The sequence below is a fragment of the Phaenicophaeus curvirostris genome, chromosome Z (assembly GCF_032191515.1).
Source record: "Phaenicophaeus curvirostris isolate KB17595 chromosome Z, BPBGC_Pcur_1.0, whole genome shotgun sequence".
In the NCBI taxonomy this organism is placed as follows: Eukaryota; Metazoa; Chordata; class Aves; order Cuculiformes; family Cuculidae; genus Phaenicophaeus; species Phaenicophaeus curvirostris.
In genome coordinates, this window is record NC_091431.1 from 13,169,379 (window position 1) to 13,192,854 (window position 23,476).

Sequence of the window (23,476 nt, forward strand, 5' to 3'; positions counted from 1 at the left end):
AGTTCCAAGCTTCCCAAAACACTGAACCCATCTTCCTCTCAAACAACAAGATTGCTTTACAACTTGCTTTTTTTCTCTTTCCTTAGTTTGTTTGCATATTGGGTCTTTAGGGCAAAGATGCTTCCTCTTTCCAAACTTTTCTCTGCAACCACCATGACCCATGTTCCATGTTCAATGCAAATGAGCTTCTTGAGTACTGCATTTCCTGCTTTAAGGACTTTTTTTTTTAAAAAAAAACAACCTACCACATTAAAAATCACAGAATATTCATCAAAGATGGACTGGCAGCAAAAGGATCAGACACGGTGCTGAGAGGTCAGCAGTGGTGGGGGCAGCAGACAGAGAAGAGATGCTGTCACAGCTGCTGACAGGAGCCAAGTCCTTGTGTAGCTCTGCCTGCTGCTCAGCACCAAAGGGAGATGGTTCTCCAGTGCAAAGACTGAATATTTATATCTCCTTTTATACCCGTCCTTTCCCCACTGTTCAAAAAAGGATCACTTACTACATAGGAATTGATGAGCTTTTTGTGGGGCAAATGTTTGCAACTACCCCAAGAATCTTATAAATTGTGCAAGATGTATTTACAGACAAAAACACGTGCCCCTGCCTTGCCCCGTTTATTTATTTATTTGTTTATTTATTTTAAATTGTGGTATCACAGACGCTATCCTGGCCATGTCCGGGAGCCAGCGAGAATATGTGAGATGCCAGGAAAAGGCCTGGCTCAGGTCTTCCAACCTGCTTAAACTCTCTTTTTCTTAAGGTGGTTATGACTCCTCTTTGAAGACATTGATCTTTTTATCTTTTCTTGCCTCTGAACAGCTACCAAAATTTCCACCCACCTCAGGGAAGAAAAGTAGAAATTTTCCTGCATGATGGCAGACAGAGAAAAAGCTTCCCTTTCCTCCTCTTTTGAAGGTCTTCCTGCTCTATGTAATTTCTTTACTGCCCTTCACACAAGGCAAAAGAGAAGAAACTATTGACTGACACTTGTGGAGTCAGTGGGATCTTTCTAGTGACTTCAGTTTGGTTTGGATTAATCACATTGTGAATGTTTGTTATTGCTTTAGCAAAGGATGAGAAGGACCAAGAAAGAGAGATTAGTTAAGAAAATCTCTCTTAATCCATTTTGAGAGCTTGCTGAACCAACGTGGAACCAGACCCAGCTAGTTTCTTCTTTGCACAATGGTAGTACCTTTGTATCATAAAAAAACAGAAAGAAAAAAAAAGGAGAGAGATGTTATGAAAGGCTCATTTCATTTGGCAACAGCAAGTGAACAAAACCACATTTGATTATTCAGGATTACTTCTGCATTAAAGCTTATGATACATCCACAAAGTTATCAAAACAAAAATAATGCGTGTCCAGGATGGAGTTTATCAGAGGAAGCCCAGGACAGTATGGATTAGCACACTTGACAGTAGCTCAGGCCACCCCTTACTTACTGATAAGTGTCTTAGTTTCTTTCCCCCTCACTCGTCTTGTCCTGTGTTTGGTCCTCACAGGAATCAGTGTTGAGAAGGACCTAACAACCACCCTAACAACTTGTCCCCAAAATTACAAAGCAACTATTCTTTAAAGAGTTCTGGCTATGTAAAGCAGACTGCATTTTGAGCCTGACTCGGAAACAGAGCCTGTTACTTTGGCTTACACCAGGCAGAACAGAATGCCACCAGCTTAGTGACACAGATTTTGGTGGGACTAGCCATTGAACCATAAGTAAAAACATCTCAGCTCCTTGTCCTTGGAGTCGGGGAGAAACACTGAGGCAGAACAGAAAGCAGCACCAAAATGCAGGAGAAAAACATACCGCTGTCTTTGCCATCATCAAGTACTGATGAAAGCCTCTGTGTCCTGGACCTCCTCCTGATAAACTGTCCTGGAAGCTTGCTATCTTAGTGTAGATAATGTCATGTCTACTTCATTGCATTTAGTGCAGAAATAATACCTAACCATCAACTGTGGCTTGTTCTGTTACCAAATGAAACACTCTATTCATAGTTTTTCATACCTGAGTGCTCTCTCCTCTTCTGCAGAAATATGGAATAAAAATAGGTGGAGAAGGGTTTCACCACAAAAGAAACATTGACATATGCTATCAAATGTTTCATTTGAGAAAGTGGTTGTATACACTACGGTTACCACTGCTGTTAAGGTTGACTCCTTTAAAGAGTTTTAATTTGGCTCTAAAAACATATCTAACTTGAAGCGTATGAAACAGACGGACTGGAGAAATCTTTTCTTAAACATAGAATCTGAGAACTTGCAAAAGTCTATTGTTTCGAAAGATTTTGTGGTTTCCAAAAGCACATTGGGGTTTAGATAACTGGATCACAGCAGAACCAGGAAGCAGCCTACATTTCCATACCTTTAAGAGGAAAATGGGACTGAGGGACACATTTTCAGCACAGCTGGCAGGGCACAGCCTTTTGCAAGTAGATGAGAATGGGAAGTAAGATCTAAGCTAGTGGCCAAGTGGAATAACTTTGCAAGGATCTTTGATTTGCCTGAACTGACCTTAGTACTGCTGGCATCTAAATTACATGAATGATTTCCTAAACTTTTACATAAGGCTTTTCACACACAGCAGCTCAGAAGAAAGAAAGAATAAAAGGAAAAAGCACGGGGGAAGATGAAGAAAAGGTGACTGTAAACCCATAAAAGATGGCTTGAGAGAACCTACGCCAGTCAAATTAGTTTTTCCTTGATAGACTGTACTTCATATTCACAACATTATTTCAAGTGATGGGAAGCTTTTTTCCCAACAGATGTTCAGTTTGATATTTGCACATTGGCTGTACTCTTGGTCTAATTAATTTCAGATATTTCAAAACAATGGTTTCTCATAAAGAACCACTTTAGGGTCTGTGTTTCACATTTAAAATGATAATCGTTGTTGAGCCAGCAACATAAAACCTGTGCCTATAAAGTGTGTAATGAGAACAGTATTTTTCATCATCTGAGGACTGCAGTGTAGCTAGCAGGAGGGTGTTTTTTTTTTCCTCCAATGATATTGTTTTAGGATTGAGACAAAGCCTAAACATGGTCCCTTTGTTGGGTTTTCTCCCACAAATCTGAACATCTGAAAACAATGATTTGTCATGGGAGGCATTTGGCAGCCTGAGCAAAGGTTTACTGTTTCTACTTCGCCTAAAATATTTACAAAGAAAAATATCTGACATTCACAGTAAATCAGACAACATTTCAGGCCCCTGACATAACTCATGGAGGAAACTTGCATGGTCTCTCTGAAAGAACAGGAGATTGCATTTCTGGAGGGTTTTGATTTAGTGCAGAAACCTTTGCCGTGGAGTAAGAAGGGGGGAGATAAAGACAAGTGGGACGAAAATACCTAGGGGTTGCAGAGATTTGTTTTTGTAGCTTGACCATGTCCCCTTCTCCGTTCTTAAAAACCTGACTGTCTCCAGCCCAAACCACGCTCCGTCCTCCACGTTTTCCTGCCCGTCCTGGGCTGGGGATGCTCAGGATGAGTCCCTCTCCCCTCCCAGCCCTGCCCACGTTTCTGGGGGGCGGCAGAAGCTCACCCTGCAGAAGGAATGGGGGGCTCTGTGACCATCCCCACCACCTCCGCCGCTGCCTTTGTCTCGCCAGCCCGAAAATCTTCCTCCCCAGCTCCCCTCGGTCCAGAAATCTCCATCCCGCCGCGGATGCAAACGAACCCCCCTCAAGCTTAAAGGGGAGGGGGGAAAAGTGGAGTGGGGTGGAGGTGGAAACACACGGATTCTCGTCTGCGTCCTGTCTTTGTCGCCTCGCACCGGGGAGGTGGTGGGAAGCTGCTCGGTCCCACCGGAGCCGCCGGGAGCGCGGCCGGTCCCGGGAGCCCCGGGAGGGAGGAAGGAGAAGAAGGAGGAGGAGGAATAGGAGCGGGGAAGGAGGGGGTTGGGGTAGATTCTGCGTTCCCCGCTTGTTTCACAGCTCCGTGAAAGAGCCGCTTGGTCGTCCCGCTCCCATAAGGCTCCTGCGTTCAAGGAGAGAGACAGAAAGGGGTGGAGGGGGGAAAGAGGTCTTTTCTTTTAAAATAATCTAGTTTCTTTCCCGCCGTGAAAAAAAAAGGGGGGGGGGGGGGCGACGGCGACAACAAGCAGGCAGACCTGAGTCTGGCTTAGCCCCTGGGTTTAGATCTTTTTTGCTGCTGCTTCGTGGTGCCTGTAGGCAAAGACACCAGCGCCCCCCCGTCCTTACCCTCCTAAATTTCTGGTCATAGCCTGTGTCTCCCAGTCCCCAGGAGGGCTGGACAGCTTTTCAGCTGGATTCAGGGCACAGTGGGTGCCCCAGTGGACCCGGGCAACTGTAGCTTCCCATCCTGGGGTTGTCTCACTTGCTCCCAGAGCAGACGGAGCTGTCTGAAGATGCTCACAGCCCAGCTTTGCAGGATAACAGCTTTCTCCACATGGTAGGGACAGCAGGATCACCAGCCCCTCTTCCCTTCCTTTTCCAGGAGTTGCTTCATCTCCAGGCCCTGAGAATCAAGAGCTGATGGAGAAGCTAGACCAGGGCTGCAGATGTGGCTTGTACTTTGTTAGTCTGAAACCAAGCAGGGAGCAGGGCAAGAACAGATGAAGCTGGAAAGATGTAGAGGATGGTGGAGGCTAGAGGGGACAACCAAGCTGCCTTCAGTTTGACCATGATGCCTGATCATAATCGTTCCCCATTTGTCCTGGAATGTGGCCTGGAGAAGGGGAGGTAGGTGATGTCACAGGTTATATGCCCTGTTCTCCTTTCCTGAGGCCTGGGAGTTGTCCCCCCGATCCCCCCCTTTATCCAGAAAAGGGTATGGGCCACTGGAACTGGTGCAAAAGAGGGGAATTGTCCAGAAATATTGTACCTTCTGCATGTGTCCTCAAAGGGTTTTGTCTGCAGCCTAAGAGAGGGCTGAGATTGTGTGGGGAAAGGGAACAGTGCCTTAACTGTGCATTGCACACAACCCCTTTGTGTCTGGGAGGGCTGAAGAGGCTTGTCTGAACCGATGCAGGAGAAATTCAATGTTAGTTTTCTCCTTTCATGATAATATTGTGCAAAGGAAGTGTGCAGAGCCTCAGCAGTGACGATTGCTGTCTACACATGGCGAAGCAGGGAAGGCCAGGCTAGCAGAGACTGGAGTTAACTCTGACAACCCCTTTCCCATGACTTAATACGAACTGCAATGCCTTTGTGTGAATTTGAATTAAAAAGCCTCAAAAATACGCCTGAAAATATTTATAGTGTTTGTTCAAAGCACAGAGTCACATTTTTGTCAACCATTCCCCCTGTACCAGCTTTAAGAAGTGAGATGCTGCAAGCCGACGTGGAGCAGGTCCAATCTGTGGAGACAGGGAGCAGCCTGGGAGGCATGTGTGCTGTGCAGGGACAGAACCACATCAGACAAGCTGGTGGGACAGGTACCAGGGAGGCAGCAGCAGTAGGAAAGATGTTGTCGCAGTCACAGGGGAGCAGGGGATCTGCCTCTCCTCATCACTGTTGCTGGCAAGTAAGCAGTCGTGGGTTTACCCTATTCAAGGAGAAAAGACCAACAAGCTTTGCTAAGGTGAGATAAGGAGTTCATCCAGCGGCCCAGCTCTGTTCACACTCAGGCTCATGCAAACCTGAGCTGGGTTAAGCTGCCAGGTCTCCGTCTCCCCTTGGCTGTCATGTTTTCCACCTCCCACTCCTCCAATATGGCACCAAAGACTGTCTTTGGAAATGAGGGCTTTGGGCTTGGTTCAAACTGGCTGTCAGCATAACTCTGGGGACAGAGTAGCTGGAACAATAACAGCAAGAGGCACTGAAGGAAAACTTCTGTCTTTTTTTCTAGCAATAGTACCTGGGTTTGCCAAAAACGTGCCCAGAGAGGTGCGATCCGACACATGTATTTCTCCAGGCTTTTATTTTCTGGCTGTGGATTTACACCTTGCTGGAGGAGGTGGGATTGCGGCACATGCTCCTCTGAGAGGGTGCATGCCAGGTGCACTGTTCTTGCCATCATTTTGTGCCTGATAAAAGGCACCTTAAGTGTCCGTCACAAACCGGGATGCATACATTTGGGGAAAGGAGCTGCCTGAGGAGCAGAGCAGACCTTTTATTAATTGGTGAAAGGCCCTCGTAAAAGGGTGGTTTAGAGTTCTGCTTATGACTTCATCTCTGAGAGGTTTGGACGGCAAATGCAGTCTCACTTAAAAAAAAAAGAAGGGGGGGTGGGGGGGAAGAGAAAAGGAAAAGTGGCTGCAGATGCATAAAACTAGGGTGGAGAAGCTTGGCTCGGGAGGCCGACGATGCGAGGCTGCCTGTGAATTGGCACCGGCAGGAGAAGTTTGGAACAAGCACCAATATATTCTTTCACTGCAACCTCCTCTGAGATTGGGGAGGCAAAAAGGAAAAAAAAAGGGATTTCGGTCCCAGTTTCTTTCCCCATTTCAAGCGGCTTCGGGAGCCAGGGCGGAGGAGGTCTCTCCATTCTCTTCCCCATTAATTGCTTAATTGGGGAACAATGCCCCTTTCCGCAGCCGCCTGCCCCTCTCCGGAGGGCCGGTGCCGGGCGAGCGGCGGGACCCGTCTCGGGGCTCGGGCTGCGCTCCCCGGAGCGCTCGGGGCTGGGGTCCCCCGAGGGGGCGGTGGGAGCGGGGGTCCCGGCGCACGACTATCCCGGGGGCAGGCGCTGGAGGCTCCCTCCCCGCGCCCGGGCAGCCGCGGGATCCTCGCAAATTGCGAGGAGGCTGTTGCAGAGCCTGTGAACCCTCCTCTCCCCGAGCCAGCCCCTCCTCTGCAGCGCTGACGGTGCAACGATATAATAGTGATGGGTGGCTGAGCCTCGCATTTGAACTTGCAGGCGAGCTCCTCTTGCCCACAACTCCGTTCAGGCTCCGCTGCTCCGAGTCAGGTGCTCGCGGGCGGGAGGGAGCGGAGACCGAACTTCTTGGAGAAGGGGAGACCCTGGAACCGCAGTCTCCTTCCAGCACTAACAAGGGGATTTACTCTTTCATGCGGCCACTGGGATCTCTGGACTAGCCTAGCCACCACGCTGTGATTTTTTTGCAATCTCGGCAATACTCTACCTTTTAAGGTAACTACAACTTTTTTTTTTTTTTTTGTGCGCCTCGTTTCTTTGTGTTTTTTTTTTGTTGTTGTTGTGTTTGTGTTTTTTTTCTTTTCTTTATTTTTTTTTTCCCTACGCATAATTGCCACCAAATATCTAGTGTAAGATTTAGAACGATTCTTTTACTGCTGTTACCTGTAAGGACAAAGAGTTGAACTGCAAAACCCTAAGTGGGAGAGAATAGTGATGACTGGTGAATTTAAACAACCTGGGGTAAGTTCAACTACAAGCAGGAGGAGAGGGGAAGGGATGCTCGGGGATCCGCAAAAATCCCCCGATGGAAAGAGGAGAACAAAGAAAACTATGAAATAAAAGACTTTGGGGTGGGAGCCCTGACATGTCTTCGGTTGTTTGAATGGATGGGAAGGTAGAGCTGCACCTGGGTGTGCAGTGGGGCTCGGGAGGGAGAAAGGAGGGAGCTATTTCGTACGGGTGTTAAATACACAAAGCGACCGTGTGGCAGGGGAGACAAGAATGGACCTGCTGCCACCAGGTTTTCTTGCGCCAGGAAAAGCATGTGCTGTCTTCTCCGCTCTTGCGTGCTCCCCCATCTCCACCCTCCCACCCTTTTTTTTTTTTTTAATTTTTTTTTTTCTCCCTTCCCATGATGTTCCTGGAAAGCTGCTCATAGGGCAGGGATGCTCAGGCAGGATCTCTCCAGAGAAGACGGAGAGCGGGCGTCCTCTTAGCCACATTTTTATTGCTTGGAAAGGGGGCGGTGGGTGAGGAGGAGAAGGATCACAAGGTCAGTGGAGCAAAACGCCGCCTTTTACACCCTCGGCCGGCTTCTCGGGGAACAGGCACTGCCTCCCCTCTCCGCTCCTCGGGATTCCGCCTTTGTTTTACAAAGAAAAAGTGAGAGCATCGAGGAAGGATTTAGGGGAGTTTCGACGGCGGGAAAGGCGGGTGGGAGCGCGGTGGGGAGGGCGGCACCGGGGACCCCGCGGGCAGCCCCCTCCAGGCGGACCCCGGGCAGCATCCCACACAAAGGGGCGGCGGGGAGCGGGCGGGCCGGGGCCGGCCTCATTGTCCCCCTTGTCACGTCCTCCTCGGCCGCCCCCTTTCCCTCCCAGCACTGGATGTCGGGACTAAGCCCCGGTGGCTTTTCTTCTTTTATATTATTCCCCTTTCTTTCTATTTTTTCCCTCTTTCCTCCTGCTTTTCTTTCCTTTCCTTTCCTTTCCTTTCCTTTCCTTTCCTTTCCTTTCCTTTCCTTTCCTTTCCTTTCCTTTCCTTTCCTTTCCTTTCCTTTCCTTTCCTTTCCCTCTTTCCTCCTGCTTTTCTTTCCTTTCCTTTCCTTATTTCCCCCTCGTTTCCTTTCGTTTCCTTCTTTCCTCCTCATTTTCTTTCCTTTCTTTTCCTTCTTTCCTCCTCCTTTTATTTCCTTTCTTTTCCTTATTTCCTCCCCCTTTTCTTTGCTTTTGTTTCCTTTTCCTTCTTCCTTCCTCCTTTTCCTTCCTTTCTTTTCCTTCTTTCCTACCCCTTTTCTTTCCTTTTGTTCCTCTCTCCTTCCTCCCCTTCCCCCTCTTCCTTCCTCCCCTTCCCCCTCTTCCTTCCTCCCCTTCCCCCTCTTCCTTCCTCCCCTTCCCCCTCTTCCTTCCTCCCCTTCCCCCTCTTCCTTCCTCCCCTTCCCCCTCTTCCTTCCTCCCCTTCCCCCTCTTCCTTCCTCCCCTTCCCCCTCTTCCTTCCTCCCCTTCCCCCTCTTCCTTCCTCCCCTTCCCCCTCTTCCTTCCTCCCCTTCCCCCTCTTCCTTCCTCCCCTTCCCCCTCTTCCTTCCTCCCCTTCCCCCTCTTCCTTCCTCCCCTTCCCCCTCTTCCTTCCTCCCCTTCCCCCTCTTCCTTCCTCCCCTTCCCCCTCTTCCTTCCTCCCCTTCCCCCTCTTCCTTCCTCCCCTTCCCCCTCTTCCTTCCTCCCCTTCCCCCTCTTCCTTCCTCCCCTTCCCCCTCTTCCTTCCTCCCCTTCCCCCTCTTCCTTCCTCCCCTTCCCCCTCTTCCTTCCTCCCCTTCCCCCTCTTCCTTCCTCCCCTTCCCCCTCTTCCTTCCTCCCCTTCCCCCTCTTCCTTCCTCCCCTTCCCCCTCTTCCTTCCCTCTCCTGTTTCTTTTTTCTTTTTTTGTTGTAAGGAGAGAGTGATGAAACTCATCGCAGAAGCCTGTCCCGGGTGGGTTTGGGGTGGGGTTTTTTCGGCGTATTTTTTGGTTTTGTGCTGTTTTCCGCCCCCCCCCCCCCTCCCCTTTTCCTTGAACCAGGGTGAGCGAAAGGGTGAAGTTTCTCTTCCAGAGGGACCGAGTTAAGCCTCGGCGGAGCGGGCGCGGCCCGAGGGCGGCCGGGGCTCCGCGCCGGGGGGGGCTCGGGCCCTGCCGGGCTCCGGCCGCTCTCGAGGAACGGGACGGGCGGCGGCGCGGCGGCGCCCCCTGGCGGTCACCGGCGGGATCGTCGCTTCAGCAGCCGCCGGTTCCCCGCCAGAGGGCTCCGCTCGCCTTCCCCTTCAGGGCGGGGCGGGGGAGGGAAATCTTCGTCGTAATGAAATAGTTGTTAAAAATTGTCGTCGTGATCTAGTAATTGTTAAAAATTATCGCCGCGGCATTTCGGGCTGCTCGTCACGCTTGCAGGGGGGGTGGAAACTGGGTGATCTTTACGGTCCCTTCCAACCCACACCTTGCCATAGAATCGTAAAATTGCCATGTTGGAAGAGACCCACTGGATCATCGAGTCCAACCATTCCTATCAAACACTAAACCTGGTCCACCTGTCCCTTAAACCCCTCCAGGGAAGGTGAATCAACCACCTCCCTGGGCAGCCTGTTCCAGTGCCCAATGACCCTTTCAGTGAAGAATTTTTTCCTGATGTCCAGCCTGAACCTCCCCTGGCGGAGCTTGAGGCCATTCCCTCTTGTCCTGTCCCCTGTCACTTGGGAGAAGAGCCCAGCTCCCTCCTCTCTACAACCTCCTTTCAGGTAGTTGTGGAGAGCAATGAGGTCTCCCCTCAGCCTCCTCTTCTCCAGGCTAAACAACCCCAGCTCTCTCAGCCGCTCCTCATAAGGCCATGATGTGGGAGCCAAGGGTGTTCAGCGCTGGGGTGGGACACGTGGGTTTCACACCTCTGGCTGAACCCTCTCCACTCTGCGGGCTCCAGGTGTGAGGTTGCTGCCCTCAGCTGGGAGATGAGAAGCACTTGCAGCCTCCCGAGCGCCCATGGCAAGCACCGACACCAGATGAGCCCGTAAGATGAGCAGAGGAAACCTTCATCCAGCCTTGTGCTGAACCCCACAGCGCTGGAGTCGCACCCTGAGGCTTTACATCTGCGTAACCCGTGTCTTTACATCTGCTTCTCACCGCTGCTCCTCGTGCCTGCCTCTGGGCTCCCTTCACCGTGGTGGCTGGGGTCCACAGCTCTCCTGGAGACCAGGCAGGCAGAGCCTGTGTTCGGGGCGACGCTAGAACGAGCACAGGGCTGCAATGTGGCTCCTCAGACACTTGGCTCAAGGACCTTGCTGCATGCGCTGCGCTGCCTCTGGCAATTTTCCACTCTGTCTAAGAGCCCGGAGCCACTTCTGGCATCAATTACCATAGGGTTGGGAGGGATGTCCTCAGGCAGCAGCTCCTCTGCAGCTGCCAGAGAGAGGAGCGCCAGAACATGCTGTGCTCTGGTCACTTTTCCAGTCTGCGCCCCTGCCTGCATTTGGGACTGGAGGCAGTGCTGCTTGCTGGTTGAGCATGGGAAGAGTTCCCCCTGCGGCTGGTGATGGTGAGGGAGGGATGATGCAGGTCCCCCTAGGACCTTCTCAGAGGCCTTAGGAGGACCTTAGTGAGTGATAGCGGGAGAAGCAGAGGTCACTGATTAATCAGAGGCAGGCCACGTTCGCCATGCAGTAGCACCGTTGACTGAGAAGTGGTGAAACTGGTAAAGTTAATAATCAGGTAGCACTTATGGTGAGATTGATATGTGTCAGCAGCTAACAGTCAGATGGCATAAAAGGATCAAAGGAATGCAAAAGAAAGTGCAGACTGTGTGCATTTGGGAGAGGATAGCAGCTGTGAAAGTTTCAGGCAGAGCTTGGAGGGTAGCAAGAGGTGTGCTACATCTGGGATCAGTAATTTTTATCTTGAGGGTTTCACTGGAAAGCTGTTTAGTTTAGTGTTTTACTCATTAGCAGGAGCAGCAACCTCAATTCACTTATTTAGCACCAGTTACTTTTAGGGTTCCCTCCTTCCTTTTTTTTTTTCCCCCTTTTATTTTTTATGTGAACCTGACTTCCATTATACAGGCAGGGAGGGTCAATGGGCAGAGGCTGCTTTTTACGTGTTTATGGAATGTGTCCAGCTTTCACAATACAGCTGTGGAGCACATGCTGAACCAATCTCAGTGTGACCTGAGAAGCTACAGACTTTAAATACAGTGCCACCCCTATGACAGGAGCTAATTTCTTATTGTCCGAGCTTCAGAGAAATTTGGGATAGGTTTTGGATGGTAGATTTTAGTCTGTTCCACACTAGAACAATTCACTGTTTTTCTTAACCTGGAGTGTAAAATAGGAAGACAGACATGATGTTCTCCCATCTGGTTAAATTAAAATAGCATTGGTGTGAGATCAAGCTTACACTGTAAACTAAACATAAGCTGGAATGTGATCAGAACTTATTGCGCTTATATGTTTTTGCTGGGGTAAGAGAAGATAGCAATGCCTGCAAAAATAGGATTCCTGCTCTCCCCTGCTAGTTTTTAAAGATGTGCAGTTTGTCAAGGACTTGGCATCTTTTAGTTAAAAGATGCTGTGCTCAGGGTTGCACCTAGTTTAGAAATGTAGTGCAAATTACTACTGTAGATCGATCTGCCTCTAATAGCTCCTAATAAAATGGACCCATCCGGTTGGAAACTAGCCAGCAGGCAACCCCAGTTTGGTCACATTTTTAACAGAAGGTGGAAATTAAACACTTACTCAAGCCTTACTTTTTTACCGAGTCCATAATATTATGGCTTTCTCTTATTCTAGGTGTAGTGACACCAAGGGGTTTGGGGGGAGGAAAGCTCATGGAAAAAGGTGGGGTTGGAAAGAGTTTGGCTAATTACAGTAGACTTAGGGGCAGAACAGCAGCCAGACAGCAGACCTTTGTAAACTGTAGAGTGCCGGGATAGGAAATATAAACCAGTTTTAGAGGAGGGATTTTGCCCAGGAGGCTACAAGTGAGCATAGTCAGCTGCAGATGCTGCCAACAAAAGGGGAGGAGGCACGAGCAGTCACATCTGATAGTGGTGGCCTGGAAATATTGGCAGCACTGAAGAGGAATTGGGTTGCTAAGTGTAAGCCACAACCTTTGCCTTGCTCGTGACTCTTGATGAAGATTGCTGGTAGTGGTCTGCACAGCTCTGCTTTCTCCTAAGCTAGGCCACTGCGGGCTGCTGGCTAAGCTAGTGCTGTTTATAATCTGCACACTGTTGTTTGGAGAGGGTGGCAGCAGTAATTGCTCATTTAACTTTGGCAGCTGCAGTGGAGTAGCACTCAGTAACCCAGGAGTGTTTATGGGAGCCTACCAAGGACCCAAGTGTGAACACTGTCATGTATGGAGGGTTGCATAGGAATCATGCTCACAAGCCTAAGGGCTGAAAATTGGACCCTTCCTCCAACAATTTTTTGTTGCGTCTCAAGGTAGAGGAAATTTAGAAAAAGAAAATGTTGAGAGATGATCTTCCAAGAGTTGGGTAGGGATTAGTGACAAGTGCCTCATATTAAGCTCCATGCTTAAGCAGCGCAGTATTTTTATTGCTATCCAAGCTCTTGGTGTAGCATGTGTAATTCCTGTACTACCAAGAAGGCTAGTAGCCTTCACAACCATGAATGCTCTCTTCAGTACAGATGATTGAGTTCAGCAGTCACAGGATATCTTGAAAATTATCCTTCCGCAGTTGTCTTTCTGTTTTCATATTTCATAGAATCATAGAATAACCAGGTTGGAAGAGACCCACTGGATCATCGAGTCCAACCATTCCTATCAAACACTAAACCATTCCCTGTAGCACCTCATCCACCCGTGCCTTAAACCCCTCGAGGGAAGGTGACTCAACCACCTCCCTGGGCAGCCTGTTCCAGTGCCCAGTTCGTTGTGGGTGTATGTGTTGTGTTTAGTGACTGGAAGCTGAAGGTGTGAGGATTTTTCTAATAAGATTCCTCAATCTGCATTTGTAATGCAGTTGCCAACATGATTTTCGATGATCAGTGCTTGTGCACAATGTGCAGAGGAATGGGGAGATGAGGTCCTTCCTTGTATTCTGGACTTGTAATGTAGGGCAGAAGCTCGCATTCAGGGCTCTCATCTTGCTCTGAGTGTAGCAGTAGGATTTGTTGTCTTAGCAGATGTGAAAGCAGCTACACAACCTCTTGTCATGCCAGTATTTCAGGGAGCTTCTGAGGGCAATGAGCCTCGCATTGGCATGTAGTGAGCATGTTGGTACTCCTGGTTAGGGCCAGTGCAGTGGAATGGGTTGTGGTTGCAACATGCAACCAGCGTGGTTTGGGTGCAGCACACCCATCTTCCAGGAAAAAGAAAATCCTTTATTGCTTTTTTTGCCGAATTTTTTTTGACTGCCTTGTTTCTGGGCACAAAAGCCAAGGGTGCCTTCTAGGGGAGAAGGGAAATAAAGCATATGGGTAAACATAGAAAGCTAAATTTGTAAACAATTTGTTCTAAATTTTTGTTTGGCTGTTGATACAGCCAGTATGTGACGCATGGGAAACGCATGTGGACAGAACATCTCAAAAGAAGATCTGGAGCCACTCTACTTTCACAGGAGCCAGAGCTTTTGCATTGTCTTACAGGCGGGTCCAGTATTCACTGCCTTTGCAGGTGGAAAGTCTGTTGGTCTTTTTTTTGTGCTTACTTCAGAATGCTTTTGTTACTGAAGGAACTAGTCTGTAGTGCTTTTGGTGCTTGAGGCTTCCAGCAGTTTCAGGACGCAAGGGTTTTTTGAAGGGTCTTCTTGTCTGTGAACATCTGTAGGTTCAACATAACCTCTCTTTTTTTTAATATTTTGTGTAATAATGAGGATCACTTCAGTCTTTATCTAAGCAAACACATAACTGTCTATTTCAGAGCTGGTCTGTTGCTTTAAAAGGACTTCAGTGTGTGCAGCTCTTGTCTTGTGCAACTTCCTTGCTCACAACATTCTACAGGGAATTACTAGGGCATGGATAGATAGTATAGCAGGGCACAGTATAGCTTTTTGAAGTTAGCTATTAAATAGCCATTTTTGTTTTCTCCGTGTACATCTTGGCTTGTGTAAGTGTAGGGAGAGATAAAACTGGCTATATGGTATGGGGGGTATGTGTTAGAGTCTTCAGATTGAATGAAGTCAAAGAAGTCTTGGTTCTTGTTTGGGACTCAGTCATAAAATGTGCAAATTCCATGAATATTGCAAAATAAGTGATATCACATTATCCACTCAGCTCTATTGAATGGCTGAAGCAGAGATGAGGCGTCTTTGGCAGAGTGCAGTCTTCTCTATGGAAAGCAGCTGTAGCCTTTCCTCCACACCCTGGGAATAGATTGCAGCATATGTTTCCCAGTGCAGCCAGCCGGCTCTGGCCATCCATGTATAGGGAATGAAAAGTTCTTGAGTTCTCAGCCCTTTTGGGTGGGAATTTTTAGACTGATGCTGTTATGTTAGAGATTGCCTCATTGGAAAGGCTTGGTTTGAAATGTTTTGCATCTTTTCTGTACCGTTCAGCCGCAACGGGATAGATGCCAATTCACACAGACTCATGAATCCTGGGCTGCAGCTGTAAGCTGTGGCGAAAACCTTCCTGAGACCAAACACATCACCAGTAGTTTTCTGAAGATATTTCTCTGTGTATCTTGCTATCACGTTCAGGATAGCCTGTGGAGGTTTTTGAATGTATTGGCTAATGTTTTAACCCTAAAGTGTTATACGCAAGTACTAAACAGCTAAAATGCTGACATAAAAATTGTAAAATACATATGTGCAGTACAAGTTCCATGTTTATAACCCAGATGTATATAGATTAAATCTCCGTTGCACTATTCCTTAAAGGAGTTCAACTGTAATCTCTTGGACAGGAAAAAACTATCATTTCAGGTTACTTGTCCAAGTAATAAATCTAAGTAGTGTGTTTTGATGGTAATATCAGGAAACTCAGGATTTTGTGATAAAAATTTTTCAACAGCAGTGTTTGACAAACTGTTGGTGAAAGTTATTTCTTATGTTGGCTAGACATTACATATGTGTAACAATATGGAAGAAGCACTACTTATGACATAAAACCCTTATAGTATTTGATATTTATGGGACTAGTAATGCTTTTATTAGTGTACTCTTGAATTTTTTGGGGATGTTTTCGGGTTCGATGTGTATGACTAAGAACTGGAATAAGAACCAAGATATACCATTATGAAAGGTGCAGTGTATTGTTAGGCACATACAACGTACAAGAAGAACTTTGCGGCTCTTAGAAGGTGGAGCCTGGAAAGAAAGTGAGAAGCAAACCCAGAGGGAACTGGTGTGTCTGAGTATCATGCTGGACTCAATAACCTGACTCACTGTGAATCTGTATTCGATAGGGACGTGTTGTCATAATAACAAATTTTCACCATAAAATATTATATGGAGAAATCTTGAAAGCAGGAAGTCATCTGGCAACCTACTTGCAGATGGGAAGGATCATAGTGTGGATGTTGAGTCATGATCAAAATTCATGAAGAGTTTGTCATGGGAGCTCTTTCTGATTTGAACCAGGTTGTTAGCTGTTGCTAACAGGATAGTTTTTGTTATGGACATAAAAGTAACCAGAGGCTTGATCTGAACTGACAACACCACAGTAGGAAAAAGCCATCAGATTATTCTCATATACTGCTACTACTGTATGGGAATACATTTAAAACAGGGCATAAAATGGTAGAAGAACAATATATCATGAATTGTTTGACTTTTTGCAGTAGATGCTTGTTTCTAATATCAGTGACAAATATTGATCTAATGACTTACAACACTTGATAAGGACACAATGCAATACTAACCACTTACTCCTTTGTTCTTTATTTGTAGGTCAAGATGTTGTTAAGTATAAAAAACATCTTATGGATGTACTCTACACTAGTTATAACATATATGCTACCTAAAGGTAAGTCTGTTATACACAGAAATAATTTATTAAAATCTATTTTAGTGGACAGGTTGGTAGGGTATTCCCCAAAACCCAGGAGACAATCCAAAATCAGGAGATTCAGTTTCTGGTCTTGCCTCTGCCACTCTTTTTGCTGTGCTGTGTAACTAACTTTGTGTCTGTGTTCTTCTTCTTGCCTTATTGATATATATAGGAAACTTTTGGTTGGTGGGTATGTTTTTAACAAGATTTTTGCATGCCTGTCTGATGTCTCCCGAGGCTTTTAAGTGCCATTACTATAATTCAAGTAACAATAGATTTCCTTCTCCGAATATTCCAGAATGCATATTAGTGTAAGCTCTGCTTCTGAAATGTTGGACCTGTTGGCCAGGTATGTCTCACAACTTCATTTGCCATGGTCCACTAAGGATCTTTTAGCAGTAGGTTAGCTTAGGGCTGGCAGGAAGCTAGTTTTAGTAGGGGGCACACACCTTCCATGGGAACTTCAGCCTGGTGCCACAGAGGGAACAGAGAGCAGTGCTGGTGGCAGAGGAGCAGGAGCAGGGAGCTGGGGCAGACCTAGCCAGGCTGCAGAAGTGGTGAATGAAATGGGGGAGTTCAAGGGCTACAGGATTACTGGATAGGCATACCTCCCTGTCAGATCCCAATGCATAGAATGGTTTGAGTTGGAAGGGACCTTAAGGATCTTGCCATGGACAGGGACACCTCCCACTAGACCAGGCTGCTCAAGGCCCCATCCAGCCTGGCCTTGAACACTTCCAGAGAGGGAAGATCCACACCTTCCCTGGACAATCTGTTCCATTGTCTCGCCACACTCTTCATGAAGAATTTCTTCCTAATGTCTGGTCCAAATCTTCCCCACTCTAATTTATAGCCATTCCCCCTCATCTTATCACTACATGCCCTCGTTAAAAGTCCTCCAGCTTTTCTGTAGGTGCCCTTCAGGTACTGGAAGGCCGCTATAAGGTCACCCTGGCACCTTCTTTTCTCCAGGCTGAACAACCCCAGCTCTCCCAGGCTGTCCTTATAGCAGAGGTGCTCCAGTCCTCTGATCATCTTCATGGCCCTCATCTGGACCTGTTCCAACAGTTCCATATTCTCATGTTGAGGATTCCAGAACTGGACGCAATACTCCAGGTGCGGCCTCACAAGAGAGGAGTAGAGGGGGAGGCTTGCTTCCCTCAACCTGCTGGCCACCCTTCTTTTGATGCAGCCCAGGATGCTCACATATGTTGTGCCACAACAGCCTTTGGGTCTATAGGTCACAGTTTGCACTCTCTCTGTTCAGAGTGAAAGGTGCCATGTGCAAGCGTGGTAAGGGATGACAGTAGCCCCAGTTTCTGCTTTACTCTGTGATCTGTCAAGGAGCAGTTGGGGACATGCCTCTGGAGGGCACAGTCTGGCTGCCAGCCCCTTGTTGAGGGGGAGCAGCTGTGAACTAACCTGGTGGCAGGTCCGTTGGCTGCTGGCATCTGGAGCAAGCATGTGTTAGAGCAGCTGCAGGTCTTTGGTTTGGGTGGAAAGAAGGAGCCTTTACTACTTCTCTTGGTGATTACATGCTGCCACTAAAGTATGTATTCATGTGTGATTGCCATGGTTATTTGAAAGTTTGAGTCAAGCTTTTAGTAAGGACAAGGTTCCTTCAGCTGTTGCAGACTCACTAAATTGGGATAATACCTTTCCCAAGCCTCAAAGCAAGATTTTTCTTGGTCATTTTTGGTTTTCTCTCTTTTCTGTCCAGGTACTCCTCAAACTGATTTTAGCCTTTGGGAAAATCATGTGTATTCATTTTTTTTTTCCAGCTGCTGCAGTCTTTAGGCAGTACTGTAAGATAAGGGAGAAGACCATTGCGTTTAGTGGAGTCAATTGGAAGAAAAAGTGGGGAGTTTACCTCAAATGGGCTGGGGCCAGCAACCTTTACTATTACCTGACATCACTTTCTCCTTAAATCTGATATTCTTTTCCCATTCTTTGTTAAACATACAATAGACCAGGATATTTAGACTTGTCCTCAGGAACAAGAGACTCAAAATCTTTGGGCAGGGAGCAAACCATTAAGACAGAGTTTCCATTATCTTATTTGTAGAGGGACGAGACTTATTTGGTTATTAAATGTCAAGCTTTTTTTTTTTTTATCCTCCAGCTTTTTATTTAGTAAAATATCTATAAGTCTAGACCGATATATGGAGCTTGGATTCACAGCTAACATATAATAATTTGTTCATATGAAGCGTTTGGAGAGGCAAAGTAAGCAATTGTCAGAAGAGGTCATGGACTCATAATGCAAGGCTACACAATGAGCTTAGATGTTTTTATTTGATAAGCTACTTAAAGGGGGCTTGTAAGAAAGACAGAGAGAGACTTTTTACCAGAGCAGGACAAGAGGTAACACTTTTAAACTGGAAAAGACTGGCTTTAGATTGGACATAGGGAAGAAATTTTTTTACAGTAAGGGTGGTGAGGCACTGGAACATATGAAGAAGTTGTGGATGCTCCCTCCCTGGAAGTTTTCAAAGTTGGATTGGATGTAGTTTTCAGCAACTTGATATGGTGGAAGATATCCTTGCTATCTTTGCTCATGGCAGGGGGGTTGGACTAGATGATCATTGAAGGTCCTTTCCAAACCAAACCACTTTGTGATTTTTAAGTTACAGCTTTCTTTAAGGCAGAAATGGCTGTTTTAAGATATATGAAATGGAAGAGCTGCTTGCAATAATTAGTCAGCTTCAAAATGGATTAAATGGTAGTACATCACTCACACAAGAGGTCTAAAGGTAAGATTTTTACCTGAAAATCAACCTTTCTATGGAGAACACGTGAGAAGACAGGATAAGTAAGACAAAGGAATATGGCAAGAAATGTAAATTTAGTATTTCTGTGATGACCTATAGAAGACCTTCTCATGTTTAATTAGGGCGTAGTTCCATGGTCAGTCTAATCACACATACATTGTAGCACTAGGTGGGATAGTCCTGCCCCTTTTCTTCCTCTGGCGCTGCTTTTATCGTGCTTTCCTTTGCACTGACATTACTTTTTATGTGGGTAAATGGAATCATAGAATCATAGAGTGGTTTAGGTTGGAATGGACCTTAAAGATCATTTAGTTCTAACCCTCCTGCCATGGGCAGGGATTACTCCTACTAGACCAGGCTGCTCAAGGCCCCATCCAACCTGGCCTTGAACACCTCCAGGAATGGGGCAGCCACAACTTCCCCGGGAAGACTTTCTTGTAAGTGACTTTCGGGTATCGAAGGGCCTCTATAAGGTCACCCTGGAACCTTCTTTTCTCCAGGCTGAACAACCCCAACTCTCCTAGGCTGCTCTCATAACAGAGGTGCTCCAGTCCTCTGATCATCTTCATGGCCTTCATCTGGACCCGTTCCATATTCTTATGTTGGGAATTCCAGAAACGGACTCAATACTCCAGATGGGGTCTCACAAGAGAGGAGTAGGGTGGGAGAATTGCCTCCCTTAACCTGCTGGCTACGCTTCTTTCTGTACAGCCTGGGATAGGGTTGGCCATCTGGCTGTGAGTGCACATTGCCGGCTCATTCTCATTGACCAGCACCTCAAAGATGTAGGACCTTGCACTTGACCTTGTTGAACCTCATGAAGTTTACACAGGCCCACTTCTCCAGCTTGCCCAGGTCGCTCTACATGACACCCCATCCTCCTGGTGTGACAACTGCACCACTCTGCTTGGTGTCATTTGCAGACTTGCTGAGGGTCCACTTGATCTCTCTGTCTCTATCAAACAGCACTGATGTCAGTATGGATGCCTGTGGGACACTGCTTGTCATGGATCTCCATCTGGACCTTGAGCCATCTGTCACCACTCTCCAGATGCAATGATCCAACCTATTCCTTATCCACAAACAATCCACCCATCAAATCCATATCTCTCCAATTTAGAGGGAAGGATGTTACGGGGGACCCCATCAAAGGCTTTACAGAAGTCTAAATAGATTACACCCATTGCTTTTCCCATGTCTACTGATATGTTCTCCCCATCACAGAAAGCCACTTGTAGTTTTTTTTTCTACAAGATCAGGTCTGTAATCTGACTCACTGTCTTTGGCAAATGGTGGTACTGACAGAATTCAGGGACTGAAGTGGAAGTGGAGAAGAGTATATTGTATCATTAGAATGTTAGAAGATGGGATGGCACCTTTAGTTGTCCCCCTGCCCCTCCACTCTTTATCACTTCTTAAATGGTTCTTGTTGTCCAGAGTAGAATTTTTAGTATTAAAGCAAGATCTGGATGAATGTCCTTGTAAAGGCTTCTCAGAAATATAAACCATGTTGTGACTGGTACTTATTTGCCTAGATCTTTCAGAAGGAATTCAGAAAGATCTTTATGTTCCTAAAATACATTGTGAACTTTGTGGGTTCAATTTCTGAAGTTGGAGGTTGTACTTTTGCCACAGAAGAGACTTAAGTATGTTCAAACGTGGCCATGGTGAAGAAGCAAAGATCCCAAACCAGTTTTTCATGAACTGATCTAACAGAGTCTGTGTGATCAACTTGTATCTTTCTGTTTTGTAGAAATGTCAGTTTCATGGAGTCATAGAATGGTTTTGTTTGGAAGGGGTCTTAAAGGTCATTTAGTTCCACCCACCCCTGCCATGGGCAGGGAGACCTTCCACTGGATCAGGTTGCTCAAAGCATCATCCAACTTGAACACCTTCAAGGATGAGGCATCCATGACTTCCCTGAGCATGCTGTTCTACTGCTTCACCACCCACAAAGTAAAAAATTTCTTCCTAATATTAATCTTAATCTCTTCTCATTCGGCTTAAAGCCATTACCCCTCATCCTGTCCCTGCCCTCATGGTGAAGATCCCCTGTCCAGCTTTCCTGTAACCCTCCTTTAAGTACTAAAAGTCTTCTATAAGGTCTCCCTTAGAGCCTTATTTTTCTTCTCCAGGCTGAACAAGCCCAGCTCTCTCAGGCCGTTCTTATACGGGGGGTTCTCCAGCCCTTTGATCATCTTTGTGGCCTCCTCTGGACTTGCTCTAACAGATCCATGTCCTTCCTGTTCTGAGGACTCCAAACTGAACATAGCACTCCAGGTGAGGTCTCTTGAGAGCAAAGATCTGGAGTGCTGCGTTCATTTTGCATAATAACATTCTTGAGATTGAGGATTAAAAGATTACAGGCAATCTTTACAAGTACAGCTGCTTCTTTTGTTTAAAAAAATACTCTGAAACTAAAATATATTTCTGCATTTTTGAATTTTTAGACATCTTAAGTTTGAACTTACCTAGTGTGTTTGCATGTCGAGCTCATTAGATTTTATATACTAACGTAAGTTTATTTCTTCTGAGGGAAAATTTGGGATGGTCTTATACAGCTTCTTTAAGACCTGAAATTCTCAGAACGTGTGTCAGGAGGGCAGCAGGAAATATGGTGTGAGCTCCTGGGGTCATGGAAGTGCCCCTCTCTGAGATCTTTGCTGTTTGCTCTGTGAAGGACTAGCTACAGAAGTTCACAAGCAAGTTTTACACCTAGTGCCAGTGTGGCATTTACTCACTTTATGTTAGCTGGTGTTAGGATATTGCAGTTTATAGGCTGGACCTTGTGATTATGATCAATGTTGGAGTTTCTTTTACCCATTTTAAGTGAATATGTGTCATGTCATGAGTGAGTATGCTTTGATGAAGGCCCTATAATCCAGACTACAGTAGCAATCCCTTTGATTGCAGTGTGTGTTATGTCCTCTCAGAGATTTATAATAATATGCCAGTTTAAATACCAGCTTATCTGATCATGTTTATGTTCTATATATGACATAAAATGAACGTGTACATGCCTGTGATGCCTGTATATGTTTTGTTGAGTTGTGCAGCTGGGTTTTACATTTTCCTGGCTTCCTGTGATTTTCTTGCAGAATCTTAAAGTAGCTGGTTCTTCATCACTCTATGCCTTCTTCCCTTATTCTGCTTGCTTAGATCACAAATTGCCATTTTAATTTACCATTGTATTCATTAAAAGATTTGTAGTTAATGAAAAGACTTAGGCTCAGTGTTAGTCTTCCCTTCTCCTTTCTTTCCCCCCTCTTCTTTTCCTTTCTTCTCATCAAAACAAAGAGCACTTTTATATGACGTTTTGTAATGCTTTCTGCAGTTAGACGGGCATGTTTGTAGCTCCATAGTCTCCTCTTCTGGGATGTAGCCCAATTTATGATAGACCTAGTCTGCATATCATGATGATACGTGTTGTTTGCCAGGATTTACATCCACTGATGTAAAGACACAAATTTTAAAGACAGGAAATTTCCTCAGGGTTCAGTTCTGATATTCCAGATCACTCATAACGAGAAACAATGTTCTTAAAATTTATTAAAATTCTGTCAGTCATGATAATTATAACTAGGTAATTTTTCATTTAAGAAGTTCCTGTAATATATGTAGATAACAAGAGATAATAATAAATACTAAATATTTTCAGACTGATTTTAATCTCCCACCTGTGCAATTTGGCAGTAGTTCCATTGCAACTGATAGGACTGAGTATTCATTCTGTTTCTTTATGTCTGTGTCAATGTAACTCAGTGGAATTTCAAGAAATTAAAGGTGATATAAAAGACAGTTTCCATACTGTATATCTTCAGGATAAAATCAATCCTTTGTAGTTTTTAGCAATCAATCGACTCTAAGTGAGTAACGTTTTTATTTCCTTATGGAAAAATAAAAAACAAAAACCCTCAATGGATTTGTTTTTCCCTATAAAGAAATATGTATATAGTCAAAGATTTTTGAGGTGTTTTTTTGACTTCAGTAACTCCTACATGTGTATCTTTAAGTCTTATGAATTCTCCAGTCTTCAGGTTTTTATAGTGGACTTAATTTTTTTTTCTCCCTGTTTTACAAATAGATTGTTGGTAGTTCTGGGCCCAAAGTGTAGGAAGTTATTAGTGTGTTTGACTATTAGATGTGAGTTGTACCATCACTGGTCTCTGTTAATGAATAAAGGGAAGAACAAAAATTTTACCACATGCCTGAATCACAGAATGAGCATCTTGCTGATTAAAGTGCACAAACAGTGGTATTCTATGTGAACTTTTCACCTGAGCTTTAGGGGCAAAGCAGCTCTTTTGGCATGGCACTACTGGATTGTTGTACTCCCTCTGGTGTAACTGATTTTGGTACAGTCATCTTGAATGTATTATCTGCTTTGTGTTCCCTGTAATTTATAGTTAGGAAGGCATGATGGAAAGGAGCTGGCAAATTCCGTTCAAACCTCCGTGTCTT

The 23,476-nt window shown here is 45.9% G+C and overlaps 1 protein-coding gene across 4 annotated transcripts in view; it reads left to right on the forward strand.

Annotated features, from left to right (window-relative positions):
• Positions 1-6,835: 6,835 nt before the first annotated feature.
• VCAN (versican) overlaps positions 6,836-23,476 on the forward strand; it is a 112,867-nt gene continuing 96,226 nt past the window's right edge. For 2 of the 4 annotated variants that reach the window (XM_069880331.1, XM_069880334.1), the window contains exons 1-2: positions 6,836-7,058; positions 16,145-16,220. In XM_069880331.1, the coding sequence (XP_069736432.1) occupies positions 16,151-16,220 (70 nt within the window). In that variant the 5' untranslated portion in view covers positions 6,836-7,058; positions 16,145-16,150. Of the gene's footprint in view, positions 7,059-7,720; positions 7,837-7,905; positions 7,998-16,144; positions 16,221-23,476 lie in introns of those variants that run through there. The other 2 variants (XM_069880332.1, XM_069880333.1) reach the window with 2 other exon arrangements.